Source organism: Nannospalax galili, unplaced genomic scaffold (assembly GCF_000622305.1).
Source record: "Nannospalax galili isolate Female #2095 unplaced genomic scaffold, S.galili_v1.0 scaffold1619, whole genome shotgun sequence".
In the NCBI taxonomy this organism is placed as follows: Eukaryota; Metazoa; Chordata; class Mammalia; order Rodentia; family Spalacidae; genus Nannospalax; species Nannospalax galili.
This window is the reverse complement of record NW_008342739.1, coordinates 199,012-217,959: the sequence shown is the minus strand read 5'-3', so window position 1 is coordinate 217,959 and position 18,948 is coordinate 199,012. Positions and strand designations below refer to the sequence as shown.

The window sequence follows — 18,948 nt, the reverse complement described above, 5'->3', positions numbered from 1 at the left end:
CTCTTAATGATCAATAAAGTTTATGAAAATCCTTATTAAAAATAAGGTAGTATAACTAAGGGAATAAAAAGTTTTAAAAGAATATATACTTTTGTTTTTGAGACAGGGTCTCCCTGTAGTCTCAGATGACCTGGAACTCAGTATGTAGACCAGGCTGACCTCAATCTAACAGAGATCTACCTTCTTTTGGCTCCTGAGTGCTAGGATTAAGTAAAATAATATATTCTTAAGAAAATACAAATAGGATATTAGAGTAAGAAACAGGTAAACTTCCATTGATGAGCAAGCTACTTCTAGAGAGAAAATCACATTTTTTTTTTCTGAATTAATCAGAAGAAAAGTTGAGATGGATGCATTCCTACAGCAAAGTAAAATGGTTTAATGTGAATACTGGGTTTAGCATGCTGCTTTAACATGCTAAAGACTTTGGCCAACGGAAGCCTTACAACTTATCAAACATAACAACAACAAAAACTGCTACCAAAGATTATTTCTAGATGGCATCTTGTAACCGCTGCTTGTTCAGCAAACTACACTGTTAACGTAAGAACGAGCACCAAGGGTCTCCAGCCCAGGAAGAGGCCTGACACCCAAATCACTGCTTTTCTTTACAGAACAGCCATTGTAGGGTGTTTCCATTAAGTCACTTAAAATATAAGACCAGTCTTTTGAAAACCTTAGCAAACCTGGTTAATCTAGTTTAGAACCAATATATTCTAGAAATAAGAATTTTGGTCACATATTTCAACAACTTAAAAGTTGTAAGGCATTTCCTGAGTGGATAGTTCTCTGCTAACAAAAATATTGGTATAAAACTCTGCAGTAAATAGAATCAACCATAACAAATTGTTTTTCTTTAAAACAAACAAACAAACAAACAAAAACAAAATACCATATATTTAAGGACTCTACTTCTATTTTAGAAATTCTAACTGGTAACTCGGCAAATAAGCATCCCCCTTCCTCCTACTAATGGCAGAGAGCACGTACCTCAGACGGCGCTTGCTGCGTGCTTATGTAGTAGATAAGAAACAGCCTCATTTTGTCTTCTGGAGTTCCTGCTACACAGGGAAAGGTGAAAAAGAAAGATCTTAACTGTGACTGGTATTATGCATTACAGTCTATACTTACAAGTACCTTAACATTCAAGTCATATAAATGTGACAAAACAAGATAAAATTCTTGATTCAACTGAGTTGAGGTAATCAGTAATAAAACTACAAGGTACCACATAAAACAGGCACGGGAATGAGTGGAGTGCTTATAGAAACATCTCTCTCCTATCTTCCAAACTGTCTATAATGCTATGAAGATTTATCTTTAGGTATACAGTAAAAAGAGTGAGGGGAGGATACATTTTATATATATATAAAATGGGGATGGCAAGGAAAGCTGGCAATTGTTGCACAGGACACCTGGCCTGTACGGGACTGTCCTAGAAGTCAGCATCGTCATCGCCTAGGTACTGGGTTATGAGACTTGCTGCTTAAATGAACCCTTGCTGAGCCAAAAGTCCTCTTTCCTGAACTGAGCCCTAAACCTGCCTGTTCTCTCTGAAGAATATTATTTTACCACAAGGTTTGTGAAAACTTTACTTTCCCTCAAATTTTAAGGCAAAACTAAACTTTCAAAGCAGTTTCTCGCTGCAGTGGGTGTTTTTCACCAGGAGTCCACTACGCCTAAAACTACGCCTATAACTACGCCCGAATTTTCTAGAGAAACTCAATCATTCTCCTGCTTCTACAGGGTGCACGTTGGTGGAAAAGTGATACAGCCCTGGTCTTAAATAACACTACTGACTCTCACTGAAAGTGTATGCCAAGATGTGAAGACTCATTACTGTTGCATGTGTTTCATCACAGAGTTAAAAGAACTGGTCTCATGATGGCACATGCCTGTAATCCCAGCACTGAAGACAGAGACAGGAGGGTTCCAAGTTCAAGGCCAGCTTGGACTACATAGTAAGCTCTAGAGCAGGGTGAGCTATACAGTGAGACTCTATCTCAAAAATCAACCAAGCACCCAAGTAAATAAACAAAAGACAAAAGCTCACCACTTCAATAACAACCAAAAACTAGATTTTTAAAAAAGATGGACTGAGAAACCACTGAGCTTCCTGTGATTTAGAATCCAGACACTCCTCCTCAGTTTACCTTTATTCTCTGAATATGAAAGGTAAAAAGATCAGTAACAGGTTTTCTCCAGTTCTTGGGCTCACAGCTAAGTATTATAACCATGAGGCGATGAGAGTGGAGGTACTGTGTAAACCCTGGAACACTGCTGCTGTTTTAGATGAGCAACTAGCTTGCGGACAGACTAATATTCCTACCCGTCTCTGTATGCTATACTTCTACCTTTCCAAAACCTCCTGCAGTGCTCCTGGGATGTGACCCACCACACAGAGGACATCTGGGAAAGAATCTGTCCTTCGTCTCCCAGTCTTTGGAATACTGTTTAGGATCAGATCTGTGCACACACAGCTCATGAGTGAGCCCCAAACCTTACAGGAGGGCTGCCTGCCTGAACTCCTTTCTTCCTGCAATCTCCCTGGTACCTTCCCTTGACTTTCCCTTTTGATGCTCCAGCCAGACAGTTCTATTTCTAGTGACCCTGCTCCAAGCACACTTTCTCTGACTACAGCTATGAAGAAATGGGGACTGAAAAAAAAAATCAACTTGGGACCATAACTATGAAGATAACCTTCTCAGTTTTAGGGGCCCGAGTCTCTACTGTTACTTTTAACATCCTCAGCATCTAGAATAACACTGTTTAATAGTAGGCTCCGATCCTTTAAAGAAGGAACTGATGCTGTAATTCACAGGAAACCTGTGTTACTGTAGTTACTATGTTAATAAATGCCCTAGCACCTCTTGCTGAGGTTATAGAGGTGACTGATAAGGAATTTGGGGCTGGTTAAGAGCACTGGGTGTTCAGTCTGGTTTTGGTTCCCAGCACTCATATAGTGGCTAAAAGACATCCCTAACTATAGTTCCAGGGGACCTCATGCCCTCTTCTGGCCTCTGTGGGCATTGTACACACAAGTGCTTACATACAGGCAGCCAAAACACTCATATACATAAAAATAAAAATAAAAATAAATAAAAGTTAAATAGCATTCTGATCATAGTGATGTAAACCACAGAGATACTAAACTGAAAATAACAATCTTTTCTTCTTAACATAATCCACAGCCTGGAGCTTCTTTTTAGATTTAAATCTTTCCCCAAACAGCTCTATTTCCAAATCAGTTTTCTCACTCAGTAATCTGATGTTTAAGAGGAAAGTTTTAGGTATAGTTTAGAGAGCATTTTTCTTCTGAGAATAAGACGCTGACTCTGCACCATCACACTCAAGCGTCAGACATTTCCCAATATAACTGCAAAATAATGATCCATGGAGGAAATCAGTCTGCTCCTCATGGTCCTTTACTTGCCCATTCTTGATAATTTTCAAGGCCACCTTGTGGTCACACATTGCACAATTAAGTTCTGTCTCACAGTTCCTCATGAGTAGGTTCAGATGACCCATTTTAGCAGCAACAGCACAGAAGTAATGCTGCATTCTCTGCACTGAATCACATTTTGGTGTGTTTCATTACCATCATTTAACTGAGATTATCTAATAAGGTATCTGCCATGGTTCTCTGCTGTAAAGTTACTATCTCTCCCTTTATAATTAACAAATATTTTATAGGTAGGCATTACAGTTTGAATATGAAATGTACCTGACAGACTTGTGTATAGGGACCCAGGCTGACAGCTGAGAGGTTTGTGGGAAGTGAATGGTTCCTAAAAGCTTGACTCCACCTGACCCTTTATGGAGTGATCATATGATGACATCATGAGAAGAGATGAGGAGGAGGAGTCTAACTGGAGGAAGCACGTCACTCTGACATTCTAGGTAAAGATGGACATGCTCCCCATCGTACTTCCTGTCACATGAAGCAAGCGAACAGCTTTGCTCTACTACATGCTCCACGTCACGGCATTCAACCTCACCTCAGAGGCCTGAATCCTCTGAAACCCAGAGCAGAGACACACTTTCCCTCCTTTTAAATTCTCTCAAGCGTCTGTCACAGTAAGGAGCAGTCCTCTCAACAGCCGGGGCACTCTGAAAGTGTGTGAATGCCCCATACGCTTTCACCTGTCCTGTCTACGGAAACAGGGCTCCCTATTCATCCTGTGGGCTTTAACCTGTTATTTATTATTATTTATTTACCATGATGGTTGAACGGTCATGATTTTGAGACTCTTTACACTGACTTCTGGGTCCTTTTGACATGCTTCAGTACATTTTTGTTTTGTTTTCTGATGTAACAAATATTCAGACTAAGGTTGTACTTTCCCTCCTCCAGCCTGTAATCAGCCACTTCTGGGATGGGTCCTAGTGGCATTTATTAGCTGGATTCTTTACAACGGGCTATTACTGCTCCCAGGCCCTGTCAACTGGCAAGCCCAGGGATCCTCTTGTCTCTGCCTCCCAATAACTGGGAGTACAGGCAGATGCTGTAGAGTTCAGCTTTTTTTAAAAAAAAATGTGGGTGCTGGGGATCTGAACTCAGGTCATAGAGCTGGCATGGCAAGCACTTCACCCAGTGAGCAATCATCATCCCAGACTCTCCTAAAAACTGAATTTTCTGTGTTTGCGTCGGCAGCCTGTTTATTACAATTAGAAAGATACCCAGAGAAGATAAGTGCGGGCCAGGCATGAGGGTGACTGGCCAATCTCCCAAGTGGTCCAGTCTTAAGAAAAAAGTGAATTTTCTAACATATAAAACAGAACTCAGTTTTGATATGTTTTTCATGATATTCTCTAGGATAAACCAAAGAAAGTAGAAAACTTGGAGTTAACTTGTTTTCAAGGTTATTCACGCCAATCTTCATGGAAAGAGCAGAAACTGTCATATAAATCACATTAAAGAAATGAATATGAAGTGCTTTAAAACACTACCAAAGAAAAGTTCAAAGAATTAGACAGAAATCATTTTCTGTTTTTAAAGCTGCTATGTTGAAAATTTTTCAATAGAAAATAGCTCACTTAATTATCATGTATTAGAACTAATTGACAAAAAAAAAAAACCAAAAAAAAAAACCCCAAAACAGTAATTCTACTTAAATTTTGCCAAAACTGAAATGCTAGATTCACAACTTGTGAATAGTAACCTCAACTCTGGCACATACCGTCAGGGTCTGCTATGATGTCCAGAAGGGATTTGTCCAGGGTGGTCTTACTCATTATTTTTTCTTCATATTCAAAATATACATCCAGTTTTCTCGCCTGTTTAAGAACAACAGTAACAGGAATACACAGAATAATAAAACATACTGTGTCTCTTGCTTATAGATATCTATTTTTAAAAATATTTTATTTATTATTATTTTATGTGTTTGCATGTATTGCCTACATGTATGTAAGTGCACCTGTGTCATGCAAAGCCCGCGGGGGACAGAAGACACTGTCAAATCCCCTGGAACTGGAGTTACGGGCAGCTGTTAGCTGCCATATGGGTGCTGGGATTCAAACCTGGGTCTTCTGCAAGAACAACCAGTGTTCTTAACTGCTGAGACATCTCTCCAGCCCCATAAATTTCTATTTTTTATGACCAATTTTAAAAACAAATGTTCAGGGCTGGAGAGATGGCTCAGCGGTTAAGAGCACTGATTGCTCTTGCAGAGGACCTGGGTTCAATTCCCACCACACACATGGCAGCTACGAACCATCCATAATGCCAGTTCCAGGAGCCCCAACGCCCTCTCTAACTTCCTTGGACATTGCATGACATGGCTGCACTCACATACATGCTGGCAATATGCTCAACATAAAATTAAAAAGTACAATAAAACGGTAAAAAAAATGTTCATTTAGTAGTAGAATTTAAAGTTTTTTCTTTTTGATCATATATTTAATATAAAAAACCTTAGATCGGCATTTTTGTTTACCCTACCTGAACTTACCAGATTGACTTCACGTGGCTTAAATTAGTAAAAATAAAAAAACCCATATACTTTCCTGTCACTGTATTAACTGAGAACTCGAACACAAATCATATTGTATACTAAGCAAATTAACAGGTGGTCATTCTGGGCTTTTTTTTAGTGTGTAGATCCATATAGTTCACCTTAGCTGGACAGAAGTTACCCTAATTATGTTATTTTCAGTATTCTTCCCAACAAGTCCCTGTCTTATTTCATGTCTTTTTAAAGTGATCTGAGGACACACACAACAGAGGGGAGGCATGTCAACAGTAGACCAAGAACGGATTTCATGTATGAGCAACAGGGTCCTTCTGACACACTCCTGTGCGGTAGTACTCGAGGCCACAGTTTTGAAGAGATGAAGTATTTGCAAAGTCAAAAAATAAAAATGGGGCCGGTGAGTGGCTCAGTGGGTAAAGGTGACTGCACCAAGCCCGATGACCTGAGTTTGAGCTCCTTGAAGGAGGGAACAGATTTTTACCAGCTGTCCTCAGATCTTCACATGTGCACTGTGGTATGTGTGTGTGTACATACCACACACACACACACACACACACACACTACATACACACACACTACATACACACATTACACACCACATACACACTACATACCACACACACACACACTACGTGCACACACTACACACCACACACTAGATACACACACACTACACACACACTACATACACACACATCCCCAATGAATGAATGAATGACTGAAATCAATCAATCAATCAATCAATCAATCAACACACACACTACATACACACACACTACATACACACATTACACACCACATACACACTACATACCACACACACACACACTACGTGCACACACTACACACCACACACTAGATACACACACACTACACACACACTACATACACACACATCCCCAATGAATGAATGAATGACTGAAATCAATCAATCAATCAATTAATCAATCAATCAATCAGTCAATCAAATCTTCTTCTATGAAACAGACAATAAAAGCGCTACATCTACTAAATTATCTGCAAAATCTTAAAATTTTTCTGTCTTTGAGTACGTTCTCTTCTTATTTCTTCATGTTTATTATATACAACAATACAAACAAAAAAGAATATATAGAAGACGATTTTGCAAGTGCTTAAAAACATACTCAGCTTTAGGAGCATGCAGCCTTACATGTACCATGAACACATAAGGTGTATTAGAGCTATAGTTAATGGCTGAAACTGGAGACTATTATGCTAAATAAACCACACACAGGTAGACAAACAACATGCTCTCACTTACATGAAATTTGAACTTAATGGAAACAGAGTGAAAGTTTCTAGAGAACTATCATATAGAATGTGGCTATTACAAAAGCATTGTACAACTGAAATTTGTTAAGAGTAGATTTTATCTACACACACACACTCATACCCCAAAAGCCAAAATCAACAACAAAACAACAAAAAAACATGAGCCAGGCACCATAGTGCATTCCTATAATTTCAGCACCTGGGCAGTGGAGGCAGAAGCTCAAGCCAGCCTTAGCAATGTAACAAGTTTGAGGCCAGTGGGTAAAAGCTCTTGTTGCTTAAGCCTAACGACCTCAAGTCAACCCTGGAACCCACATAAAAAAAGCTAGATGCAGTGGCACACATCTATAACCTCTGTACTCCAACTGCTAGATGGGAGACAGACAAAAATCACCTGGAAGCTTGTACAGCTGGCCTGGAGCCTGCCGCACCTGTCTCAACAGCACAGAAGAGAACCAACTCCCAGAAGTTCTCCTTTTCCACAGGAGCCCCATGGCATGAGCTCCCATGCCCTCTCCCACACACTTTAAAAGACAAAATAAAAAACAAAAAACACCTGAAAAAGCAACAGTGATATGTATTAATGAATTTAATTTTCTTTTATCACGTATATGTTCATTAAAACAATGTTTTAGCCAGGCGTGGTGATGTACGCCTTTAATCCCAGCGCTCGGGAGGCAGAGGCAGGCAGATTATCTGTGAGTTCAAGGCAAGCCTGGTCTACATAGTGAGTTCCAGGACAGCTGGGGCTACAGGGAGACCCTGTCTCAGAAAGACCAAAAAAACCAAACCAAACCAAACCAAACCAATGTTTTATATCTTGAATTTATGACTTTTATTTTTAAATTCTTCAATAAAACTGGGAAAATATTTAATAGTGGTACTTAATTAATTAATTTTTTAGAAAAGGGTCTCTCTATAGCTACAGCAGGCCTGGAACTCGCTATGTAGACCAGCTGGCTTCGAACTCACAGAGATCCACCTGCCTCTGCTTCCTGAGTGCTGGGATTAGAGGCCTGCACCACCATACCAGGCTTAACAGTATACTTATTTTATGAAACTTAATTGACTAGGTAACTATTAATTTTCATTTCAAATTAAAGCATTCATTGATATAAAAACACCAAGGTGACTGGACATTTAAAAATGATTGCCAGGCATGATGACACATACCAGTAATCCCAGTATTCAGGAGGATGAGAGCAGGATTGTTGACCTGGATGCTAGCCTGGGCTACATAATGACTCTGCCACAAAAACAAAATAAAGGTAAGATGGCTCAATTGAATCTCTGAAATTCATGCCAAAATAAAAGCTGGATGTGCTGGCTCACATCTGTAACCCGAGCTCCTCCCAGTGAGATGGGAAGCAGAGACAGAAGGAATGCCTGATACACAGAGCTACGCAGCAAAAACGGGAAAACCTGTGTTAACAAGGCGGAAGATGAGGTCTGACCACCGAAAACTGTCCTCTGACCTCCACATGCATGCTGTGGCACATGCATGACCGGAAACATGTCATAGGCACACACACAATATAGGCGCATACACAAAGAATAACAATAATAATGAATTAAAACAAAACATCAAAACAAGGATGATTAAACACATGAAGTAATCAAATGCTTTAATGCGACAATTAAGGTTCCCTACTATTTTCTATTTTTTATTTTAATTTTGTAATTTAAATTACTTCTAATCCAATCTTATGTTTATTTCAAAAGGGATTAGCAAAGAGCTAACCATTCCTACAGAATTCTGGAGAACCCTAGGGATCCACCTGTTGGGATTACAAGTATGTACCACCACACATGGCTTAAAATATTTTTTTATAGTTTTTTTGAATTAAACTCAGGTTCTCACACCATAGAAAAGTTCTGATTTGTAGTGCAATAAAAGACCTACCTCCATGTGATTAAGTGCAACAGTGACAGGTGAAGTCAGTTAATGTAAAGAACGACAATAATAATGATACAGGATCTGTGCTGCACTTACACATTATAAAGACTATCTTTTAATTTAACACCTACAATGTATAATTCTGTCAATGACTGATGTACGTCAAAGACCTTTCCTTTGCACAGATTGAAATTTATTTTTTCTTACATAAAGTACACCTACCAGGAATTAACTGTGGTTTTCAGGTTTGGTTTCTTGGAGGCATACCAAAACTATTTATAGACATTGCAAAATAATCTGAATACTACATAGTAATTTAAAATATTTTATAGTAAAAAATTTCCCCCACAACTGGATCAAACAATATTTAAGTGCTCTTTGCTATGTCTGCCTAAGATGCACAACTTAGTTGTTTTAGTTTTCTTTTTACAATAGACAGATATAGGCTGGAATAAGAAAGAAAGGACTCCCTGGTGAGCAAAACGTCCAACCTGTGATACAGGAAAGAGCCTAACAAAGATGTACACCTTCAGCACACCAACAATGTTGCTACTGTATTTTATAGGGAAATGGGCATTGGCTAATTCTGTGTGATGACTAAGCAGAGATTAGGTTAGAAGAGTTTCTGCTTTGTTTTGAAAGCTTATCCATCTTTCTCTAAGAATAAAGTAGTTAGACCAAAGGGGATACCATCAGTCTTCATGAGAAAGAGCTCTAGCTAGGAAGCAGTAAGGGCAAACCACTGTATACTCAGAGTACAGATCTTGCCCACTTACTGGATGGTATTTTTTTTCTTTTGGAGACTGGGTCTAGTTCTTTAGTCCAGGCTTGTGAGCCTCATGCGCACCGAGTGCTGGGTGCTAGGACTGGAGGTGCGCAGTACCACCTCCAGGCTCATGGTGTCTTAGATCTATTTAAGGCCCTCTCCTTTTCTCTCACACACAAAAAAACAAATCCATAAAATGAGGATTCAGGAACAACCAAGCATTGCTCCACATGGCTTAATATTTTATTCTGTGCCAGCTACCTCTGGAAAGCACTCAGATAGGAGCACTCAACAATTATTCTTTATTTGATCGTTAACTACAAGAACCACTAAAATCCTTAGACTATCAATAAACTTAAGTGAGAGGATCTGCCCAATCTCTAGCAAGCTGGAGTGCTTTTTAACTTTCCATTAAGCATCGGTTATGATTGCCAGCATTTCTAAAAAGAGATCACTTTCTTTGTATCTGTAAATGATCTAACAGAGTATATGAAGCGGCTATAGTTTAAATGCTCCCCTCCCCAGAATATATAGCCTAGCAAACAAGGTAAATATTGAGAGAAATGCTCTGAGAACGCTGCATAAATGGCAAAATATTCTTGCTAATAAGTATTTACTGGGGCGGGAGAGCTGGCTCAGAGGTTAAGATCACTGACTGCTTTTGCACAGGACCCAGGTTCAATTCCCAGCACCCATGGCAGCTAACAACAGGCTATTACTCCAGTTCCAGGGGCTCCGACACCTTCTTCTGACCTCCACAGGCATTGCATGACATGGGTACACTTATACACATGCAGACAATAACTCATACACATAAAAACATAAAAATGATAAATTTTTTAAAGTATTTACTGGTTAGGAATATATAAAAGATGGTCAACATTAAAATAGGACTTTTGTCAGGAAATATTTAAATTTTTCTATAATAACATTATTTGTTATGTCAGGGTAACTTGTACATATGTGAGTTATTCAACACAATTGTAAAACGTGTAACTATTTAAAACCAATGTGGATCTTTAACTCTGTGATAAAAACAAAACTAAGCGTGTTTCCTGGAATAAGCAGGCAGGGCCAGGGCAGCCGTTGCCATGGATGACATGACGTTATTCTCCTGCGGAGCAAATGCCCTCTACAGCAGTCTCATTAAACTGACCCTGCTAGTAAAAGGGTGTGTGGTTGGGATACAGCAAAACAATGATTTTATTTTTTAATATTTTTATTTATTATTTTTATTTTCTGTGTCTCAGTGTACTGCCTGCATGTAAGTGAGTGCAGCCATGTCATGCGATGCCGTAGAGGTCAGAAGAGGGCTTCAGATTCCCCTGGAGCTGGAGTTAAGATGGTTCATAGCTGCTATGTGGGTGCTGGGAATTGAACCTGGGTCCTCTGCAAGAGCAACCAGTGCTCTAGACTGCTGAGCCATCTGTCTAGCCCCCAAAACAATGATTTTAAAATGTGCAACTTTTGCATAAAATCTCTCAATATTTTGGATGACCCATTAATTTCTAGCACAAAATGCTCCTGGCTCCAGCTAGAGCATTAACAGCCCTAAAAACACCTTCAGAAGACCACAGGGTCTTTCAAGCAGAATTGTTTCAGTCAGGCACTGTGGCATATTAAACTAACTTGGACAGATGGCCTTTATGAGGTTAAACCAACTATGAAAAACTTACCTAATCATTAGTGTAAAGTGATCTGCATAAGAAATTTTACATGTAAATTGTACTTTATAAAGTAGTGTTTTTATTCAGACAGCTTTAGCTTATAATTTTTATTTGCAGAACTCAAATTCTCAAACACCCCAGTTTGCTCTCCATCTGAATCACAAATCCAGTGACTCAATTGTGAAGGAATTCTTGCCTCCAGCACCGTGTCCTCCCTCGGTAAAGCACTGTCTTCTAGGTCCTTAAGCACACCAAGGACTCTGTTTCCACTAACTGGCTGCTTCTAGGGCCTCCAGAATCTGGTCTTACAAATGCTGGCTGGTCTCTTGAAGCCCTGAACTCCAGGACTGGCCTTTCAGCTATCCTCACTGCCTGTCCTGTCTGTTTGCTGTTCTTGTCCGTGACGTCTTGTGACGTCTGTGTTGCTGACGACAGTATCTCCAGGGCATGACACAACAGTCACTCAATGTGTGGTTTGAAGGAGAAGCTGCCCCTTAGGCTCCAAGTATTTGAGCATTTTGTCCCCAGGTGGTGGTACTGTTTTGGAGTCTTAGAAGCTGTAGCCTTGCTGGAGGAAGCATGCCAGCAGGAGGAGGTTTAGAGAGTTCTTAAGCTTTGCTTGACTTCAGTCACACTCCCCTTCCTGTGTCTGCTTGAAGTCAGAGAGCTTAGCTTCTGCTCCTGCTCCAGCCACCTCTGCCACCACGCCTCCCCACCATGACGGGTTTTGCCCCTTTGGAACTCTAAGCTAAATAAACTCTTCCTTTTATAAGTTCCCTTGGTCATGGTGTTTTAGCACAGCAACAGAAATGTGACTCATATACCCAATAAACATTGTTGAATGAGTATATGAGGTTAATCAAAATTTTTTCATACTGAAATCTCTAATCTCTGACCGACTATTTTAAAAAAATATTACTTTTATGTGCTATGTGTGTACTGCCTGCATGTATGTAAGTACAACTGTATCATGCAATGCCTGTGGAAGACAGAAGAAGGCAATGGATCCCCTGGAACTGGAGTTACAGACAGTTGTTAGCTGCCATGTGGGTTCCGGGATTTGAACCCGGGTCTTCTACAAGAATAGCCAGTGTTCTTAACTGCTGAGCCATCTCTCCAGGCCCCTGACCTACTATTGAAGAGCATATTGACAAAGATTTGTGGAAGGAGAACATTTGTAGAGCTTAATGAAGAGGAGCCTGCACTTTCCACAGGTGCCATAATTAGTTATTTGGGCTCATGCAACCTAGTTTGGGAACAGGAGTGGAGCTTGGCACTTTCCTGAGTTTACAGCTGTGAGACGACAGAAAGTTAATATGTAAGAATTAATAAACTTTTAATAGGAAGCAAACGAAAGCACAGGCCAGAGAAAAACCAGAGAATAGCCTAAGTTCAAATCACTCATAGGACTATCAACAACTGTCACAACTTCCCAGAGTTTGTCTGCTTTCACGTTGACAGCCAGCGTGTGTCTAACATCCACTGTGCACTCAAAACACGCTCTTTGAACGGACTGTAGAGTTTTACTTACATAATCATGCTTTGACATGTACGCTAGAATCTTTATTTTATTACTTAGAGCAGTTAACTTCCTGTATTAGATTTATAGTCTTTATACCTAGTCTTGTAAGCTAAGCATCTGATTTCATCTGATTTTATACAGCATGCTGTCTCTTCAGGTCTCGAGACAACTACCTCAGGCAAACACTGAAACAGGGTTTTGTTTTTTTTTCCATTTAACAGAGGTGTAACCTAAGTAAGTAAAGACATTAGCAGAATTACTTGCAATCCTCACAATTATGTTTTTACTTCTATATACATAAAAATATCAGTAATATCAGGGGGCTGGAGAGATGGCTCAGTGGTTGAGAGCACTCACTGACTGCTCTTCAAGAAGACCTGGGTTCAATTCTCAGCACCCACATGGCAGGTGACAACTGTCTGTAACTCCAGTTCCGGGGGAATTCGACACTTTCTTCTGAGCTTCCTGGGTACTGCATGACATGCATGCACTTACATACATGTAGACAAAACACTCATACACATAAATTAAAAAATAAAATGTTTAAGTCCCTTCTCTTAAAAAATAAAACAAGATACTTGCGCACTTCTGACAAGAAGCAACTATCCTCGCAAAAAGTAGGAAATAACACTCATCAGGTCTTTGAGTATGGGCAGCTTGCCATCAGATTTTAGCCACACGTCCTGAGAACTAGTAACAGTGACTACTGAAGGACTCACTGAGCAAGCTCGCTGTAGTGACTGCGAAAGTGAAGGAAGAACTAGGACAATAATGGTGAGGCTATTTGCTTCAAAGTCAGTTCTAACGAGAGACAGTAGGGGCTTTAATGCTAATCAATCATCTAAAACCATAAAGTTCAGAACCGAGTCATATAAATGAAGTGATGCAATTAGTACATATTCTAGACAGTGATATACTGAAAAGGATTTCTAAGCTGGGTATGGTGGTGCATCATCCCCACATTTGGGAGGGGAAGACAGGAAGAGCAATAGTTCAAGGCTGATATGAACAGACATGTGGTATGATTGTAAAAATACTTAATGAACTTACCAGACCTCATATATAAAAAGAGAATATGAAATATTTCATATTTTAAATTGTCTGTATGTTAAAATGCTAATATTGTGGACATGTTTGATTATATACAATATACTATTTTTTTTTTTTGGTCTTTTTGAGACAGGGTCTCCCTGTAGTCCCAGCTGGCCTGGAACTCACTATGTAGACCAGGCTGGCCTGGAACCCAAAGAGATCCGCCTGCCTCTGCCTCCCAAGTGCTGGGGACTACAGGCATGCGCCACCATGCCTGGCTACAATATACTATTAAAATAAATTTTACTGGGCTGGAGAGGCGGCTCAGTGGTTAAGAACACTGGCTGTTCTTGCAGAAGACCCAGATTCGAATCTCAGCACCCAAATGGCAGCTTATGACTGTCCATTACTCCAGTTCCAGGGGATCTGATAGCCTTTCTGTCCTCCGCGGGCATTGTACAACATGGGCACACTTACCTACATGCAGGCAATACACTCATACACATAAAAAAAATTTTTTTAATTGGGGCTGGAGAGATGCTTGGTGGTTAAGAGCACTGGCTGCTCCTGCCGAGGACTGGGGTTCTGCTCCCAGCACTACACAGCAATTCCCAAGCATCTGCACCTGCACTTCCAGGGTGTCCCACGCACTCTTCTTGCAGCTCGTAGGCACTGCACACGTGGTGCTCATGTGTAAGTGCAGGCAAAAATGCTCATACATGTACAATAAAAATAAATGACTCTTAAAAAAATAACTTACTTATTCCTCTTTGCCTTTTTAATGTGAATACTAGAGAATCTACAATTATGCTGCAGATGACACTGTAGCTCCCACATGACACACAGACACAGAGGCACTGGCATTTAGTCAAAGAGAAGGGCAAGAGGAGTCAAGACTGTGATGACGATGGCAACAGAAAGGGTGGGATAAGACTAGGCAGGAGGATCATGACGTGGGGTTAGACCTGGAGTTAGCCTGGATTATCTTACGAAACCATCTCAAAAATTAAATCAACAAACGAAATCATCAGAAAGGATTTCAGAATCAGCACTGTTGACAGTTAGATGCAAGACCGTTCATTAACAGAGTAAAACACATAGACACAGTATTGAGCTGCTGCAACATGCTAAGTACTACACACACTGACTCTATTGAGTAGTGGTATTCCTGGATTCTGAAGTTTCCTCACGCGCAGAAATGAACGCTGTGCAGCTGCTCCCAATAATTGTACCTCATAATGTCACAGGGAGGGCTTGAAGACTTGAAGAGACTTACGAAGTATGAAACCCTATATAATGTAAGTCACATGCTGAAGGGAAAGTTATAATTACCTTTATGTGCTCTAAGACAGCAGTGGCGACATTGGTGTGGAGATCAATAAGTCTTTTTTTTTCAAGAAGTTCTGGCAATGAGCTACAAGTCACAAAAAACTGAAAATTAACCACAAAATCTTCTAAGAAAATAACTCACACTTAATAAAACCCCTGCCTGGTATTTCCTAAGAAAACTCAGAACACTGAACTGGTGACAAAGGACAAGTTAGACCGTCTGTCAACTGAACTAGATCTCCGGGCTTGAACACATGGAGTTTGCATCACCTTAATGCTGGCGAACTGTTTCTTATTTAAAATAATCTGGCTTCTATATCGTACCTATTGTTTTGCAATCTGCTTCTAAAGTTTAAGGGTTTAGAATAAAATTAGATGAATGCAAATGTGTTTTAGATACAATTCTAAAACACAACACTGACAAACTGCTTCACTTAAGAAAATAACAGAAACAATAATGAATTAATGACAGGCCCTACTTTATCATTAATATTTTCCTAGTAAAATTACACTAGAAATTTGTAACTATTCAAAGAAACAACTGTTCTGCTGTATCTATGAGGAATAGAAATCAGCTTGAGCATGTTAAAAGCACAATTCAGTTCTTCAATTCTCTATAACCTACCATTTCCTATTATTAAAAATATGAATAATTTTTAACTTCCAAAATAAACCTGGTCATTAGAAAGAGGTGCTGCGTACCTACCTAACAGCTGACGTCAGCTTAGCAGTGTTGTCAGAGAGCATACTGATGGCCCCTTCATCCTCCCCTTCTAGTCCCTGGGGAGGAGAAAAGGCTCTCAGAACTTCAAAATTTCTAGGCACAAGCATAGAAGTCAACACATCCAAAGATTACTGATAAAGAACAAGGTGGGCTGCCTAGCATGACCATTCTTCGAGAGGGAAGCACAGACACTTTCTGACAGTTCCAGGAAAGTTCTAGTCACTACCTCTAACGGTAAAGTAGTAAGTAAAGGATTGGCTGGCATCCTCAAACGAGAAAGTCCAGACGCCTCCGCAGGTGACAGTGACAAACAGTGCCACTGAGACCTGAGGTCAGAGGGAAGTACAGAGGAGCTGAGCCTGCATCTCTAAAGGTAGAGTCACAACTTGCTCCTGAAAAAATGTATTTTCTTCTTAATATTAGGTATTCCTTTTCAAAGGGGTTTGGTGGCACGTGCTTCTAATCCCAGCGTTCAGAAGGCTGAGGCAGGACTGCCATGATTCGAAGGCCAGCCTGGGCTACAGTGAGACTCTTGTCTCCAAAACAAAAAACTTGAGTAAAAAATGGCCTTGAACTTTTTTTTTAGTCTTTTTGAGACAGGGTCTCCCTGTAGCCCCAGCTGTCCTGGAACTCGCTATGTAGACCAGGCTGGCCTTGAGCGCACAGAAATCCACCTGCCTCTGTCTCCCGAGTACTGGGCTTAAAGACATGTGCCACCACGCCCAGCCTGGCCCTGAACTTTTATGGAGGGTAAGGAGCACTATTTAAAAACAAAGTCTGTGCAGATGTCCTTCCCACCCTGTGGTTCTTGAGAGCAGAGCAGGCAGGACCTCACCATGACGCTCTTCAGTCGCTTCACCTCGCCTTCTTGTGCCCTGTAAGATTCCAGCTCTTGCTGAACTGATTCTGCAACTTCCGGGAATGGACTAAAACAACATTGTACAGAGTCATCATGAGTGTGATATCAAAAGATTGTTTTCTCGTGATTTCTGAAATATATACAAGATTTACTATTATTTTAAACACTCTTAACTAGTTTTGAATTTATTTTACATACATAACATGGCCAGAAAATATCCAACATAAATAAATACAGTATTAAAATGGTGGCCCACCCCTTAGTCCCAGCACTCAGGAGGCAGAGGCAGATAGAGCGCTGTGAGATCAAGGCTAGCCTGGTCTACATATTGAGTTCCAGGCTAGTTGGGGCTACAGGGAGACCTTGTCTCAAAAAATAATAGCAACAAAAAGTCATAATAATTATAAACCTGAACAAATTTAAATTTTACTTCCAGTCTTTTCATTAATGAGATCACATTTTTTTCTTCAACTATACACTGTACGAACAAAAAAGAAAATATTTATATGACTGAAAAAAAAATCAAAGGGACTTAGAAGTCATAGTATACTAAACATTAAAAACCTATCAAGATCAGTAGGTGTCAGAGGGCTCATTTAACAATAATGACAGCATTTAAAAAATATATCCAAGTAACTGTGAAAATAATCTTGCAATTCTGCACTCTTAATTTCAACACCTATACCCTATCTTAATAATGCATCTTAATGAAATGTAATTTCGTATTATTTCACCATTGCAGAAAAAACATAGGAAATTCCAAAGTAAAGAATATTATTTAAAATAAATTATACTGGTGCCAAAACCACTATGTATAAAGTCAGAAAGAGAAAAACAGTAACTGCTCTCTGACAAGAAAAAGTTTTTGCTAAAGCAGTGGTTTTTCCTTTTTAATGTTCTAAGTGTTAACACACAAAAACCTTGGACATGTTCAACTAAGGCTATATCCTATTTCTCTTTAAAAATAAATATGAGGCCCCAAAGAACAGTTATATCAAGGACACAGATAAATCTGTATCTTTATATATATTTGAAATACTACAACACCTTCAAAATTACCAATGCAAAGCACTATGTTATTTCTTAGAGAAACGTTTTTCTCTTTTAACAATCGTTTCTCTCTGGCTATGACCACTAGATAATTTTTACTGCAGTTACTGACTGCCAAGTTTAAAGGGCCCTATCTTTTAAAGGATAGCACAGTATATGGGCTATGAACATTGGTGTAACAAATCACATGTCCAATCACAATAATTTTCGACCATTACTTCTTAGGCACTTTGAATAACTCCCTGGACTTCACTTAGGTCCCCTCATATATATCGTATGGGCTTTGTTTGAAGGCAAACGTGGAGCAGAAAGGAAGAGCCCTATCCTAAAGGTTTTCTGTCACAAACCAAAAGTAAAAAACAGGGCTGGTCTCTACAGACAGGGTCAATGGAGGCAGCAGTAAAGTTTAGAAACACTGTAATCTGCAGCCATACAGGACGAACTTTTGCAGAGAAGGGGCCCCTTACAAAACAATTAACAAACCATAGGAATCAGGAAGAAATCAAGCCACACAGATACCATCTGTGATTTAATTAGAGCTACCACTCATCGACATGACCTCTTGTGATGTTTCCCTTAAATTTACTAGGTCAGATGACACTTCACTTCTATTTAAGGGAAAAATGCTTTCATTACTGGTATTTCTCTTATTTACCTTCCTTTATGTTTCTGCCAAAACTTATCAACTGGAGTTAAATCGTAGGACTTCTTGTTTTTCCTCTTTGGTCTAGCACCAGCTGGAGAATTCTCTACTCCGGCAGATTCTTCCAGATTTACTCTGTTTAAGTGGAAATCCTAGGAAATAGTAAATTTGCTTTAGATAACTGACTTCTG

At 39.7% G+C, this 18,948-nt stretch overlaps 1 protein-coding gene across 5 annotated transcripts in view; it reads right to left on the bottom strand.

The window, feature by feature from the left end:
- Scfd1 (sec1 family domain containing 1) overlaps window positions 1-18,948 on the bottom strand; it is a 91,880-nt gene that overhangs the window by 30,344 nt on the left and 42,588 nt on the right. For 4 of the 5 annotated variants that reach the window (XM_029566291.1, XM_029566293.1, XM_008838796.3 and 1 more), the window contains 6 exons: window positions 18,770-18,909; window positions 17,041-17,131; window positions 16,188-16,261; window positions 15,485-15,566; window positions 5,181-5,277; window positions 991-1,061 (listed from right to left, as the gene is read on the bottom strand). In XM_029566291.1, coding sequence (XP_029422151.1) covers window positions 991-1,061; window positions 5,181-5,277; window positions 15,485-15,566; window positions 16,188-16,261; window positions 17,041-17,131; window positions 18,770-18,909 — 555 coding nt within the window. The remainder of the gene's footprint in view (window positions 1-990; window positions 1,062-5,180; window positions 5,278-15,484; window positions 15,567-16,187; window positions 16,262-17,040; window positions 17,132-18,769; window positions 18,910-18,948) is intronic. The other variant, XM_017799570.2, reaches the window with a different exon arrangement.